The 15516-nt window shown below is 50.7% G+C and overlaps 1 protein-coding gene across 1 annotated transcript in view; it reads left to right on the top strand.

Annotated features, from left to right (window-relative positions):
- Positions 1-15516, top strand: part of RASA2 (RAS p21 protein activator 2) — a 181015-nt gene that overhangs the window by 111927 nt on the left and 53572 nt on the right. Inside the window, exons 15-19 of the mRNA XM_075340970.1 lie at positions 4012-4118; positions 12235-12321; positions 12404-12481; positions 12740-12813; positions 15275-15378. Coding sequence (XP_075197085.1) covers positions 4012-4118; positions 12235-12321; positions 12404-12481; positions 12740-12813; positions 15275-15378 — 450 coding nt within the window. The remainder of the gene's footprint in view (positions 1-4011; positions 4119-12234; positions 12322-12403; positions 12482-12739; positions 12814-15274; positions 15379-15516) is intronic.

Here is a 15516-nt window from a genome sequence, read left to right as displayed (position 1 = left end):
CTTAGTCGGTGGCAGGCTCTCCCACTTTGGCGATGCGTGGTTTCAACACGTCTCCGATCAGTGGCTGCGGGATATCATCTCCCACGGCTACAGGATAGAATTCTCTTCCAGCCCGCCAAACAGATTTTTTCTGTCAACTCCCCCCTGTTCCAAGGCCGCCGCCTTCTCTCAGGCCGTGGCATCCTTGCAGGCCAACGGAGTAATTGTACCGGTTCCCGCCCGGGAACGGTTCAGAGGTTTCTACTCAAATCTCTTCCTAGTCCCCAAAAAGGACGGTTCTTTCCGGCCCATCCTGGATCTCAAGCTTCTCAACAAGCATGTTCAGGTGCGGCATTTTCGCATGGAATCTCTGCGGTCAGTCATTGCCTCAATGACCCAAGGGGATTTCCTGGCATCCATCAACATCAGAGATGCCTATCTGCATGTGCCAATTGCAGTTTCTCACCAGCGTTGGCTACGTTTTGCAATCGGAGAGGAACATTTCCAATTCGTGGCTCTCCCCTTCGGGTTAGCCACGGCCCCTCGGGTATTCACCAAGGTCATGGCAGCAGTGATCGTGGTTCTGCACCTCCAGGGGTTGGCAGTGATTCCTTACCTGGACGACCTTCTAGTCAGGGCTTCATCCAGTGCAGACTGTCAGCGGAGTGTCTCGCTCACTCTAGCCCAATTCGGGTGGCTGGTCAATCTGCCCAAATCCACTCTGACTCCGACCCAGAGGCTCACGTACCTAGGGATGCAGTTCGAGACTCTGCCGGCACTTGTGAAGTTGCCCTTGATCAAACAGCAGTCCCTCCAACTGGCGGTGCGCTCTCTGCTGAGGCCCCGCCGTTATTCCATCAGGCACCTGATGCAGGTGCTGGGTCAGATGGTGGCGTCAATGGAGGCTGTTCCCTTTGCCCAGTTCCATCTCCGTCCTCTGCAGCTGGACATTCTCCGCTGTTGGGACAAGCGGCCTTCCTCCTTGCACAGGTTAGTGGCTCTATCGCCACAGACCAGGAGCTCTCTTCAGTGGTGGCTTCGGCCCCTCTCTCTGTCTCAGGGACGCTCCTTCCTGGCTCCGTCCTGGGTGGTCCTCACCACGGACGCCAGTCTATCCGGCTGGGGAGCGGTATGTCTCCACCACCGACCACCGAGCACAGGGCACTTGGACTCCGTCCGAGTCAGCCCTCTCGATCAATGTGCTGGAAACCAGAGCCGTGCTCCTGGCTCTCCTAGCTTTTCACCACCTATTGGTGGGCAAGCACATCCGAGTCCAGTCAGACAACGCGACAGCGGTTGCCTACATCAATCACCAAGGCGGGACATGCAGCCGCCTGACAATGTTGGAGGTACAACGTATCCTTCAATGGACGGAGGACTCCAAGTCCACCATATCCGCAGTCCACATCCCAGGCGTGGAAAACTGGGAGGCAGATTATCTCAGCCGTCAAACCGTGGACAGTGGCGAGTGGTCCCTGCATCCGGCAGTGTTTCAGTCAATCTGCCGCAAGTGGGGCACTCCGGACGTGGACCTAATGGCATCCCGTCACAACAACAAGGTTCCGATTTACGTGGCTCGCTCCCACGATCCTCAGGCCTTCGCAGCGGACGCTCTGGTTCAAGACTGGTCCCAGTTTCGTCTGTCCTACGTGTTTCCCCCCCTCTAGCTCTCTTGCCCAGAGTCCTGCGCAAGATCAGAATGGAGGGCCGTCGGGTCATCCTCATTGCTCCGGACTGGCCCAGGCGAGCTTGGTACCCAGACCTGCTCCATCTGTCCGTAGAGGTGCCGTGGCATCTTCCGGACCGTCCAGACCTTCTCTCACAAGGTCCGTTTTTCCGCCAGAATTCTGCGGCTCTCAGATTGACGGCGTGGCTCTTGAGTCCTGGATCTTGACGGCTTCTGGTATTCCTCCTGAAGTCATTTCCACTATGACTCGGGCCCGGAAGTCTTCCTCGGCCAAAATCTATCACAGGACTTGGAAAATTTTCCTGTCCTGGTGTCGCTCTTCCGGCCTTTTTCCTTGCCGACCCTTCTGTCCTTTCTACAGTCCGGTCTGCAGCTAGGACTGTCCCTCAATTCTCTCAAGGGACAAGTCTCGGCTCTGTCAGTGCTGTTCCAGCGGCGTATCGCCCGACTGGCTCAGGTCCGCACCTTCATGCAGGGCGCGTCTCACATCATTCCGCCTTACCGGCGGTCCTTGGATCCCTGGGACCTCAATTTGGTCCTCACGGCCTTACAGAAACCCCCCTTTGAGCCTCTTAGGGAGGTTTCTTTGTTTCGTCTTTCACAGAAAGTGGTCTTTCTAGTGGCCATAACTTCCCTCAGGAGAGTCTCTGATTTGGCTGCGCTCTCTTCGGAGTCACCTTTTTTGTTTTTTCATCAAGACAAGGTGGTTCTCCGTCCGACTCCGGACTTTCTCCCTAAGGTGGTTTCTCCTTTCCACCTTAACCAGGACATTACCCTGCCTTCCTTTTGTCCGGCTCCTGTTCATCGCTTTGAAAAAGCGTTGCATACTCTGGATCTGGTGCGGGTGCTCCGGATCTATGTGTCTCGCACCGCTGCTCTTAGGCGGTGCACCTCTCTTTTTGTGCTAACCACAGGTCGGCGTAAGGGCCTCTCTGCTTCTAAGCCGACCTTAGCCTGTTGGATTAGGTCGACCATTTCGGATGCCTACCAGTATTCTCAGGTGCCTCCCCCGCCGGGGATCAAGGCACACTCGACCAGAGCTGTCGGTGCCTCTTGGGCTTTCAGGCACCAGGCTACGGCTCAGCAAGTCTGTCAGGCTGCCACTTGGACTAGCCTGCATACCTTTTCAAAGCACTACCAAGTGCATGCTCATGCTTCGGCAGATGCGAGCTTGGGCAGACGCATCCTTCAGGCGGCTGTCGCCCATTTGTGAAGTTAGGCTCTGCCTACTTCTCAGTTTTTCTGTTTATTCCCACCCATGTACTGCTTTGAGACGTCCCAATGTCTGGGTCTCCCATAGGAACGATAAAGAAAAAGAGAATTTTGTTTACTTACCGTAAATTCTTTTTCTTATAGTTCCGTATTGGGAGACCCAGCACCCTCCCTGTTGCCTGTTGGCAGTTTCTTGTTCCGCGTGTTATCACCGGTTGTTGTCGTGGACAGAGTCTCCGGTTGTTCCGGTTCTTGCTCTATCTTTACTTGTGGGTGGCTATTCTCCTTCAGCTTTTGCACTAAACTGGCTAGATCTGGTTCTCCAGGGGGTGTATAGGCTCAGAGGGAGGAGCTACACTTTTTAGTGTAGTACTTTGTGTGTCCTCCGGAGGCAGAAGCTATACACCCAATGTCTGGGTCTCCCAATACGGAACTATAAGAAAAAGAATTTACGGTAAGTAAACAAAATTCTCTTTTTATCTTGTGGATTCATGATAAGCAATGATGAGCGAGCACTACCAAGCTCAGGTGCTCGGTTCTTGTAACGAGCAGTTGGATTCTCGGATGGGCGCGACTTGGGTACCTGAGTATAATGGAAGTTATCGGGGCGTGAGCAGCTGGCAGCGCACCGGTCAGTTGTTTTCAGCTCCCGCTGCAGCCGGATGTGACAAACCACAGCGCCACATACTGTTTAGTGGCCAGTCACAGGTACTGCAGCTACCCAAAAATGATCTCTATACAATGTGCGGAAATGTTTTGTCCTTTTATTACTTATTCACATTTAGAACTGCAAACAAATGATCCTAGGGGGGGCGGCGCTGAGTGTCAGGAGCCCACACAAAAGTCATAACCTATCCTAAGGATCAAAGTCCTGGACATCCCCTTTAATTGCTCCTTGTAAAACCATCACTCTGTCATCGGCTGTATTTGACGTGATGCTGGGATACCTGCATTTCTTAGATATTTCATGATCCTGGTTTAGTTTCTTCTTTCTTATGTCTGTTGAGTTATTTAAGTTTGTACTACAGTGTATACAAGTAGCTTGTGGGGCAGGACTAGGTTCCTAGGGTTATAAGATGTCTGATGTACTCAAATACCGATTTTGACTGTTGATATCCTTTATTTCTTTACAGATGACCGCCATGTTCAGTACTCGGCTGTCAGCAGCTTCGTGTTCTTGCGGTTCTTTGCTGTCGCTGTTGTGTCTCCGCACATCTTCCATTTGAGATCACACCACCCTGTAAGTTAGCACTTACATTTTTACCAACAAAATGCAAAATTAATAAACAAAAGAGAAGTCTAAATCAAATCAATAATTGCTGTGACCGCCCTTTGTCCACAAAACCGCATCGATTCGTCTAGGTACACTTGTGAACCATTTTTGAAGGATCTCGGCAGGGAGCTTGCTGCAAACACCTTGGAGATTTAACCATAGATCTTCTGTGGATACAGGCTTTGAAAAAAAATCCCTCTGTCTCTGCATGTTTTCTTCCCAGGAAGCTTCAGTGATGTTGGGCTTTGTGAGAGCCATTTAGTCACTTTCAGGACTCCTTGTTCTTGTTTAATTTGAAGATAGTTCACATTGGTTGTATGTTTGGAGTTTTTGTCCTGCTAGAGAATAAGTTTGGAGCCAATCGGACACCTCTCTCATTGTATTACATCATGGGTGTGGAACCTCTTTTCTGCTGGGGGCCATTTTGAAATTTGTACCATAATTTGGGGGCTACATAAAATTATAAACTTAAAAATTACCCTGCTATATTTCGTCAAACAATTAACTCACTGTGGTGCATGGAGCTTCTTCTCTTTGGTGCTGCTATGATATTAGGAAATATTGATCTTGTTACTTCTCACAACTGCTTTTCCAGGTTTGAGTCATCTCAGACTGCTGTATATACATCAAAGTAGGGGCTGGAGGCAAATACATCACAGGAGGGGCTGGGGGCATATACATCACTGGGGAGGGTTAGGACGAATATAGATCACTGGGGAGCGCTGGGAGGAAAGCTGCCAGGCCTAGATGTGACTGGGGTATAAACATCACTGGGGGGCACAGACATCGCTGGGGGTATATACATCATTGGTGGAGAGCACAGACATAGCTGGGGGGGCGCAAGCATTGAGGATGAAATATACATCATTGGGGGGCACATACACCACTGTGGAGGGTTGGAAGGAACATACATCACTAGGGAAGCAGCAGGACATAGACATCAATGAGGGCTACATACATCACTGGGCGGGACAAACATCACTGGGGTTATTTACATCACTGGGGTTCCCAGATATAGCTGGGGGGCACAGGCAGCCCTGGCGGACGCTGGGGGGGGACACAGGCGGCCCTGGCGGACGCTGGGGCAGTCGCTCCTTTTTTGTGGAATGGGAGCGCATCTTGCATCTCCTCCGCCTACAAGGTACGTCTTCACGTTGGCGCACTGGCCAGCGTGGGGATTTAATCCTTTTGTGCAGAAATCGCAATGTTCAGCAATGAACACTGCGTACGGGGTTTAAAGGGCCGGCAGCCAGCAAGACGTGAACTGCAGTCCGTGGGAATCTGCCCGGGAGCCGCAGAAAAAGTTATTTTGGGCCACATACAGCCCACGGGCCGGAGGTTCCCCGCACCTGTATTACATGATGGATAAGTATCTGCCTGTATTTCTCAGCATTGTGGACACCATTAATCCTAACCAAATTCCCATCTCCACTTGCTAAAATGCAGCCCCAAACTTGTGAGGAACCTTCTCCATGCTTCACTGTTGTTTGTAGAGACTCCTTATTGAACTGATCTTCAGCTGTTCAGAGAACAAACTCCTCCATTACTGACACAATTTCCCACTTTGACTAATCAGTCCTGACCACTTGCTGACTTGTTTCCTTATGATAATAATCATCACATTAGTAGAACCTACTGGATAGTTATGACATTGTTACGGTCTTGTGATTTTCTATTTCTTTTTGTGTATGCTAAGCTAAAACTGAACCAAGCAAGGAAAATCTGACCAGATCATTGCAGTGGGGGGGAAGAGGGGCAGTTGCCCAAGGCTGACCACCGAGATGCATTTTACAGATTCTTGAAGGCCATAGGAGGTGGATTGCATTTTTTGCTTTGGGTGCCACTTTTCCCTTGTACTAGTGTTTATAAATCTTCACCAATATATTGGTGAACATTAATCTCTTGCCTACCTATAGATCTACATTGCAGCATTAGGAAGTTCACCTTGAACCCCTATTTATTAACGTCCGCTCTTAGTTGACATCTTTACCAGTCTGCTGTTGGCAATATAGAACCTTGTAATCTTCTGTACCAGAAAAGACCAGGTAGCACAACTACATCCACCTTCGTTAACACCTAGATGCTATGGTCCATGTGACTGCAAGATCTAGGTGGTTAGAGGATACTCCGACTCCTCATCGATGCCTCAGAATTGTGGGCAACTGGAGACCCCAGGTCAGCCTTGACTATTAGACTTTCATTAGGTTATTTTCTAGTTCCCAGATAGGGATTCACTTTCTTCATCGTTCCTTATGGGAGACCCAGACCATGGGTGTATAGCTTCTCCCTCCGGAGGACACACAAAGTACTACACTAAAAAGTGTAGCTCCTCCCTCCTAGCATATACACCCCCTGGATAACCAAATATAGCCAGTTCAATGCTTTGTGTTCAGGAGGCACACACACACATGCATTCTCATCTGATTTTGATTTTTGGAAAAGAGTTGGAAGAAAAGCGGGTCCAACGCTGGACTCCCGGCATGTCCCTTCTCACCCCACTGTGTCGGCGGTGTTGTTAAGGTTGATTTCAGGGCTGGAGCCTTACATGCCGCGCTCCTTCACCATCCCTCGGGCTCTGGCTTGAAGTGGGAGCCAGCACGGTTCTCTCTGCCTGGCAGGAGACCGGTCTCCATCCGCAGCCCTTTCAGGATCCTGACGGACGGAGCACTCATCCCTCAGGGACCTGGCTCTGCGTCTCACAAGCTAAGTATCTGAGACGTTATTTTCAGGGGGTCCCTTGTACTTTAATGTGGGGGAGAGTGTGCTGTGTATGTATTCTGACATTCCCGGCCGGTTCTCTGGTTTTCACCCGAGAACCGCGCCGATGGTGCCTGTTTGCCGGCCGCATTGTTAAATCTAGACCCCGGCTTCGCCTGAGGCCTAGTTTCGATTTCACTGCCCCTGCATGTCAGTCATGCAGAGGGACAGTGCGGCTCCGCCCAGCGGCTGTTCGGCACAGGGGAGAGACACTCCTCTCTGAGTAAAGATTCCCTCCCCTGTATATCTCCTTGGCCCTCCGGATCCCGCTCTTAGAGTAGGCCCCGCCCCCTCTCCTCGCTCCGGCGCCATTTTTTCAGCGTTCTTATGCCATGTCTGCACAGCGATCGGCGCTGACTGCAGCATCTCTCTGGGGGTCCGGGCTGTGGGATCTGGAGGACACAGAGACAATGTCAAACGGTCTGGCAAGCCACAACCTCCGGTTGTGGACCTGCTTATATACTGCTTATATACTCTGCTGGGGGTCATTCTGGCTCAGAGCCCCCACTTCAGCAGCATGTCTCACACGAGAAGTAAGGCTGCAGGGCTGCACTCAATATGCACCGCATGTAGGCTCGTACTGCCTGTACCGAGCACATAACCACATTGTGATTCCTGCTCTAACATGGTGGTGCCTCAGCCTGGAGTCTCATCCCCAGTGGTCCCTCCGGCTGCTCCGGCTCCGGTGGCTGAACCCCTGGCTTGGGTAGAATCCTTCTCTTCATGGGACAGCTGTCCCGGACTCTGCTGAGCATGCATTAGCCCCCTTCTCAGGGCGCCTCTGCTGCTACGGCTCGCTCAGCAAGGCCCACAGAGGATTCTTCTTCTGGTCTCAGACCCCGTCCTCCTCAAAGGAGACGCAGGGTCCCCTCTCCTTCCTCGTCCCACGGCTCTGATTCACGAGCTGACTCGCAGGACGAGGAGGATCCCTTTACCGGGGGCGCGGACGCTACCTCCATGTCCCCCATTGATCTGTCCGAGGGTGACGCAGATATTAGTGTTTCGATTGCGTACAATAATTCTGTACTGGACCTCAATCCACCAGTATCAGAGGAGCAACCCTCTCTGGCAAAAAAGCACCAGTTTACCTTGCTTAAGAGAACAAGGAGTGTGTTCCTTAACCACTCCAGTTTTCAGGCCACTGTGACCAAGCCCAGGGCCTGCCCTGACTAACGCTTCCCAAAGCGTGGTTCTGATGACCGTTTTCCCTTTCCACGAGAAGTGGTCAAGGAGTGAGCTCATTCACCAAAGGTGGACCCTCCGGTGTCTAGACTCTCAGCCCGGACAGTTGTATCAGTGGCTGATGGCACCTCTCTTAAGGATTCCACTGTCCGCCAGGTTGACCTTCTGGCCAAATCTGTATATGAGGCGGCAGGGGCCTCGTTCTCCCCATCTTTTGCAGCAGTGCGGGCTCTCACAGCCATCTCTGCTTCTCTAGAGGAGATTCATTCCCTCACCAGGGACTCTATGCCCGAAATGGTTGCCTTAACTTCCAGGCTTCAGTCTTTTCATCCTATGCCATGTCTGCCATGCTGGTAGACTCTCACCGCACTGCGGTGGCCTCGGCTAATTCCCTCGCTATCCGCAGGCTCCTGTGGCTTCGAGAGTGAAAGGCAGATGCTTCTAAAGAAGTTCCTTGCTGGGCTCCCTTTTCCTGGGACCAGACTATTCGGTGAACAACTGGATGAAAATATTAAGGAAGCTTTTGGCAGGAAGAGTACTTCCATGCCACAAACCAAAACCAGGAAACCTGTCCAGGGCAGGAACCAGTCGAAGTTTCGTTCCTTTCGGTCCTCCAACTGGTCGTCCTCTAAGCCCTCGGCCTCGTCCACTAACTCAGCCAAGGATCGTAAACCCAACTGGCGCACGAAGCCGCGTCCTCAGAAGACCGCAGGAGCTGCTGCCACTAAGGCAGCCTCCTCCTGACTATCTGGCCGCGCCAGCAACGTCCTTGGTCGGTGGCAGGCTCTCCCACTTTGGCGACGTGTGGTTCAACACGTCTCCGATCAGTGGGTGCGGGATATCATCTCCCACGGCTACAGGATAGAATTCTATCCAGCCCGCCAAACAGATTTTTTCTGTCAACTCCCCCCTGCTCCTAGGCCGCGCCTTCTCACAGGCCGTGGCATTCTTGCAGGCCAATGGAGTAATTGTACCGGTTCCCGACTGGGAACGGTTCTGAGATTTCTACTCAAATCTCTTCCTAGTCCCCGAAAAGGACGGTGCCTTCCGACCTGGATCTCAAGCTTCTCAACAAGCATGTTCAGGTGCGGCATTTTCGCTTGGAGTCTCTGCGATCAGTCAATGACCCAAGGAGATTTCCTAGCATCCATCGACATCAGAGATGCCTATCTGCATGTGCCAATCGCAGTTTCACACCAGCGTTGGCTACGTTTTGCAATCGGAGTGGAACATTTCCAATTCGTGGCTCTTCCCTTGGGGTTAGCCACGGCCCCTCGAGTATTCTCAGGGTCATGGCAGCAGTGTTTGCGGTCCTGCACCTCCAGGGGTTGGCAGTGATCCTTTTGTCCTGGACGACCTTCTAGTCAGGGCTTCATCCAGTGCAGACTGTTAGCGGAGTGCCTCGCTCACTCTCGCCTCTCTAGCCAATTCGGGTGGCTTGTCATTCTGTCCAAGTCCACTCTGACTCCGACCCAGAAGCTCACGTACCCAGGGACGCAATTCGAGACTCTGCCGGCACTTGTGAAGCTGCCCTTAGTCAAACAGCAGTCCCTCCTCTGGCGGTGCGCTCTTTGCTGAGGCCGCGACGTCGTTCCATCAGGCACCTAATGCAGGTGCTGGGTCAGATGGTGGCGTCAATATAAGCGGTTCCCTTGCCCAGTTCCATCTGCGTCCTCTGCAGCTGGACATTTTCCGCTGTTGGAACAAGCGGACTTCCTCCTTCCATGGGTTGGTGGCTTCGCCACCTACCAGGGGCTCCTTTCAGTGGTGGCTTCGGCCCCTCTCTCTTCAGGGACGCTCCTTCCTGGCCCCGTCCCGGGTGATCCTCACCACGGATGCCAGTCTATCCGGCTGGGGACCAGTATATCTCCACCATGGAGCGCAGGGCACTTGGACTCTGTCCGAATCAGCCATCTCGATCAATGTGCTGGAAATCAGAGCTGTGCTTCTAGCTCTCTTAGCCTTTCACCATCTGTTGGCGGCCAGGCACATTCGAGTCCAGTCAGACAACGCGACAGCGTTTGCCTACATCAACCACCAGGGCGGGACACTCAGCCGCCTGGCAATGTTGGAGGTTCAACGCATCCTTCAGTGGACGGAGGACTCCAAGTCCACCATATCCGCAGTCCACATCCCAGACGTGCAGCGTCAAACCGTGGACAGCGGCGAGTGGGCTCTGCATCCGGCAGTGTTTCGGTCAATCTGCCGCAAGTGGGGCACTCCGGACGTGGATCTTCGCTCCACGATCCTCAGGCTTTTGCAGCAGACGCACTGGTTCAAGATTGGTCCCAGCTTCGTCTGTCTTACGTGTTTCACCCTCTAGCTCTTGCCCAGAGTCCTGCGCAAGATCAGAATGGAGGGCCGTCGGGTCATTCTCATTGCTCCAGACTGACCCAGGCTAGCTTGGTACCCTGACCTGCTCCATCTGTCCGTAGAGGTGCCATGGCATCTCCCGGACTGTCCAGGTCCGTCTTTCCCCTAGAATCCTGCGGCTCTCAGATTGACGGCGTGGCTCTTGAGTCCTGGATCTTGACGACTTCTGGTATCCCTCCTGAAGTCATCTCCACTATGACTCGGGCTCGGAAGTATCCCTTGGCCAAAATCTATCACAGGACCTGGAGAATTTTCCTGTCCTGGTGTCATTCTTCCGGCCATGCTTCTTGGCCTTTTTGCCTTGCCGACCCTCCTGTCCCTTCTACAGTCCGGTCTGCAGCTAGGACTATCCCTCAATTCCCTCAAGGGACAGGTCTCGGCTCTGTCAGTGTTGTTCCAGCGGCGTATCGCCCGGCTGGCTCAGGTGCGCTCCTTCACGCAGGGCGCATCTCACATCATTCCGCCTTACTGGCGGCCTTTGGAACCCTGGGACCTTAATCCGGTCCTCACGGCTTCCGGAACCCCCCCTTTGAGCCTCTTAGGGAGGTTTCTTTGTCTTGTCTTTCACAGAAAGCGGTCTTTCTAGTGGCCATAACTTCCCTCAAGAGAGTCTCTGATTTGGCTGCACTCTCTTCGGAGTCACCTTTTCTGGTTTTTCATCAAGACAAGGTGGTTCTCCGTCCGACTCCGGACTTCTCCCTAAGGTGGTTTCTGCTTCCACCTTATCCGGGACATTTCCCTGCCTTCCTTTTGTCCGGCTCCTGTTCATCGCTTTGAAAAAGTGTTGCATACTCTGGATCTGGTGCGGGCGCTCCGGATCTATGTGTCTCGCACCGCTGTTCTTAGGCGGTGCACCTCTCTTTTTGTGCTGACCACTGGTCAGCGTAAGAGCTTCTCGGCATCTAAGCCGACCCTAGCTCGTTGGATTAGGTCGGCCATTTCCGATACCTACCAGTGTACTCAAGTGCCTCTCCCGCCGGGGATCAAGGCACACTTGACCAGAGCTGTCGGTGCCTCTTCAGTTTTCAGGCACCAGGCTACGGCTCAGCAGGTCTGTCAGACTGCCACTTGGACTAGTCTGCATACTTTTTTGAAGCACTACCAAGTGCATGCTCATGCTTCGGCAGATGCGAGCTTGGGCAGACGCATCCTTCAGGCGGCTGTCGCCCATTTGTGAAGTTAGGTTTTGCCTACTTCTCAGTTTTTCTGTTTATTTCCACCCATGGACTGCTTTGGAACGTCCCATGGTCTGGGTCTCCCAAAACGAACGATGAAGAAAAAGAGAATTTTGTTTACTTACCGTAAATTCTTTTTCTTATAGTTCCGACATGGGAGACCCAGCTCCCTCCCTGTTGCCTGTTGGCAGTTTTCTTGTTCCGTGTGTTTTCACCGGCTGTTGTAGACAGAGGCTCCGGTTGTTCCGGGTTTTGCTCTATCTCTACTTGTGGGTGGATGTCCTCCTTCAGCTTTTGCACTAAACTGGCTATATTTGGTTATCCAGGGGGTGTATATGCTAGGAGGGAGGAGCTGCACTTTTTAGTGTAGTACTTTGTGTGTCCTCCGGAGGCAGAAGCTATACACCCATGGTCTGGGTCTCCCATGTCGGAACTATAAGAAAAAGAATTTACGGTAAGTAAACAAAATTCTCTTTTTTGTATAAAGCACTTGAGGATATGATCTGACCCATGTAAATTACCTTTTCTATGGAGAAGACTGACATATGGACAGTTCTTGATTTGGCATAAATATTTAATCTGTTTCTCCTACACAGGACGCGCAGACATCACGCGTGTTAACACTCATATCGAAAACCATTCAGACTCTGGGAAGTGTTGGCAGTTTGTCCAAAAGTAAAACTGTAAGTTCCATCAGGATTGAATTTTTTTGTTGTTTCTCCTTTATATTCTGCAAATTAAAACCATGTCCGGTCCTCTCCACAGTCCAGCTTCAAAGAACCATTCATGTGTGAATTCTACAAGATGTTTGAGGAAGAAACCTACACGGCAGATGTTAAAAAGGTTCGGAACTAGGACAGATAATAGGATTAGCGCTAAAGAACTATGGTGGGACGTGTTGTTCAAATCCAGAATCTCTTTATAAATGCTGGATTTCAACATTCACAGTATACAGGTGGATGAGGGATGATAGTGGTGGAAGAAGGATAAGTCAGTGGGTTTGTGTTTTATATATGGTAGTGCCCATTACAAGAGGGTTGACTTGCAGAGGTAGGGTTCTTTGTCTCATGCTCCGTATCTTAATGTTACTTCTTATTGCAGTTTATAGAAGAAATTTCATCCACTGAAAGTAAAGAACCGAGTGGAATGAGTGAGTCAGTGATCCTGAAAGAAGGGTAAGAGCATGCTTTTATTAAATAGTGTGCTTGGTGCAAAAACGATTCACCTGGTCCATCAGCCGCTTCAATAATCTGTGGCCAGTGGATGGAAGATGCTAGAATTGCATCCTAGCAATGGCAGTTCTTCTTTGATTAGCTGGCTTCGTGCAACGTCACATGGGCATCATGCTACGACGACAGTCATATCAGGTCGGCTTATGGAAAGAAGAGCCGCGAATGTCATAAAGGAGGCAGTTCTCAGGACTCCTGTCAATTGGTCAGCCTAATACACTGAGCTTTGCAAATTGATTTGAGACAACTCTTTTTAATTACCAATTGATTACTAATCAAGAGATGGCAGAAAGCAGGCTCTCCAGTGCCAGCCCTATGAGCCCAATGGCCGAGCCTGAAAAAGCTGTCTGCAGATCAGTGTTTTCCCTTTGTAGAAAACTGGTTTGCCTAAATATCCTTCTCCTTGATAAGGCACGTCCACACAACATCTTTTACAGGCAGGTACTCTCAGGAACCCACCCACAAAAGAACTGAACATCAAAGAAATGAGGCCCGTTTCATACATCCAGAATTTTGCCGGATTGACGGATCTGGCACACTCCAGTACAATTTAATACTGTACAATGGCATCGCTGTAAGCTGCGGTCACATGCTGTCACGTGACCGGAGTATGTCACCGGAGCTTGCCGCGATGCCATTGTACAGTATTACACTGCACTGGAGTGTGCCGGATCCGGCAATCCGGCGAAATGCCGGATGTGTGAAACAGGCCTTAACCTATTCACTGCAATAAAAAACATTTTGGTTTGCATAGATTCATTATTTTCAACTTCTTGTAAAGACACCAAGCCGTTAACAGAAGTGATCTGGCTCTTCTTTAGTCAGCTCCTATTGGAAGCTACACACTATGTTGTACTAACAAGTAAGAAAAAAGCTTTCCAAAAAGTGACCAAATAGTCGCTTCAGGGAAAACCCCAGCAGTGATTACCTAAAATGTCGTTTGCTTGCAATATTCGTGCCAGTGTATGTATGCCAGTGTCTAAAAGACATTGTGTGCAAATACCATTACTCGTTAAAGGTGCAGATATTGACTCACAGGGAAGTGGCCTTCAATAGGTGGCACTAAAGCTGGTGTCACACACAGCGACAACGACAACGACGTCGCTGCTACGTCACCATTTTCTGTGACGTTGCAGCGACGTCCCGTCGCTGTCGCTGTGTGTGACATCCAGCAACGACCTGGCCCCTGCTGTGAGGTCGACGGTCGTTGCTGAATGTCCAGCTTCATTTTTTGGTCGTCACTCTCCCGCTGTGACACACACATCGCTGTGTGTGACAGCGAGAGAGCGACGAAATGAAGCGAGCAGGGAGCAGGCGTCTGGCAGCTGCGGTAAGCTGTAACCAGCGTAAACATCGGGTAACCAAGGGAAGACCTTTCCCTGGTTACCCGATGTTTACGCTGGTTACCAGCCTCCGCTCTTGCTGCCAGTGCCGGCTCCTGCACTGTGACATGTGGCTGCAGTACGCATCAGGTAATTAACCCGATGTATACTGTAGCAAGGAGAGCAAGGAGCCAGCGCTAAGCAGTGTGCGCAGCTCCCTGCTCTCTGCACTGTGACATGTAGCTGCAGCACACATCGGGTTAATTAACCCGATGTGTACTGTAGGAGAGCAAGGAGCCAGCGCTAAGCGCGGCTCCCTGCTCTCTGCACATGTAGAACAGCGACGTTATGATCGCTGCTTCTGCTGTGTTTGACAGCTAAGCAGCGATCATAACAGCGACTTACAAGGTCGCTGTTACGTCACCGAAAATGGTGACGTAACAGCGACGTCGTTGTCGCTGTCGTTTAGTGTGAACCCAGCTTAAGAGAGCACCTTCTGTGAGAGGGTGGGTAATTTGCATTTCTTTTTCCCAGAAAGCATAGTCTGGACCATAAATCTCCTAACCAGAGGACATTCTTCACACGGAGGATGGATGCCCCCTAGGCTGAGACCTAAAGATTAAAGATTTTTGTTAAAGTTTTTAGGATCTGGATATGTGCATAAAAACATAAAGAGAACATCCACGGTGATCTTTGTTATTAGATTCACGAGTTTAGGTTCACAAAAACATAAAAATCTGCTTTACTCCTTTTCCCTAATACTTGCCTGATCCCCCGTCATGCTTTACATCCGTTATCTATGTAGGTTGGGTTTTTAGAGACTGACGGGGGACCAGGGAAGGGGAGTATAATGTGTTATTCTTTGTTAGAAAACCTGGACTACAATCCACTCGACGATATAAGATGGATTTGTTGTACAAATTTCCCTGCAACTTATTTGGTATTTGATGTGGAAATTTTCTGTAGCCATTCTGGTATGATTGGACCCTTCCTTACCCCATCCACATCCCCTCCACAGCCACTGGTAACCTCCATGAAAACACGTTCCTTAATAACGATTCACAAGTGTTCATTTTCTACTGCAGAGAGATGTACAAACGACAACAGGGCCGCAGAATCGTAAAGAAGAGCTTTAATAAAAGATGGTTTTCACTAACAAGTCGGGAATTTGCCTACCACAAGCATAAAGGTGAATATTGTGTTACGGTTAAGAAACGTTTCTTGGCTCTGAATCGTCTTGTGGGTTAATAAAAGCTTTATATTCCTGAATGTCCCGCCTCATTCTACGGATATGTTGGTATGTGGTAACCTTTTCTTGTCTTCTTAT

The sequence above is a fragment of the Anomaloglossus baeobatrachus genome, chromosome 3, assembly GCF_048569485.1.
Source record: "Anomaloglossus baeobatrachus isolate aAnoBae1 chromosome 3, aAnoBae1.hap1, whole genome shotgun sequence".
NCBI lineage: Eukaryota > Metazoa > Chordata > Amphibia > Anura > Aromobatidae > Anomaloglossus > Anomaloglossus baeobatrachus.
This window is presented reverse-complemented; position numbering and strand designations above follow the sequence as displayed.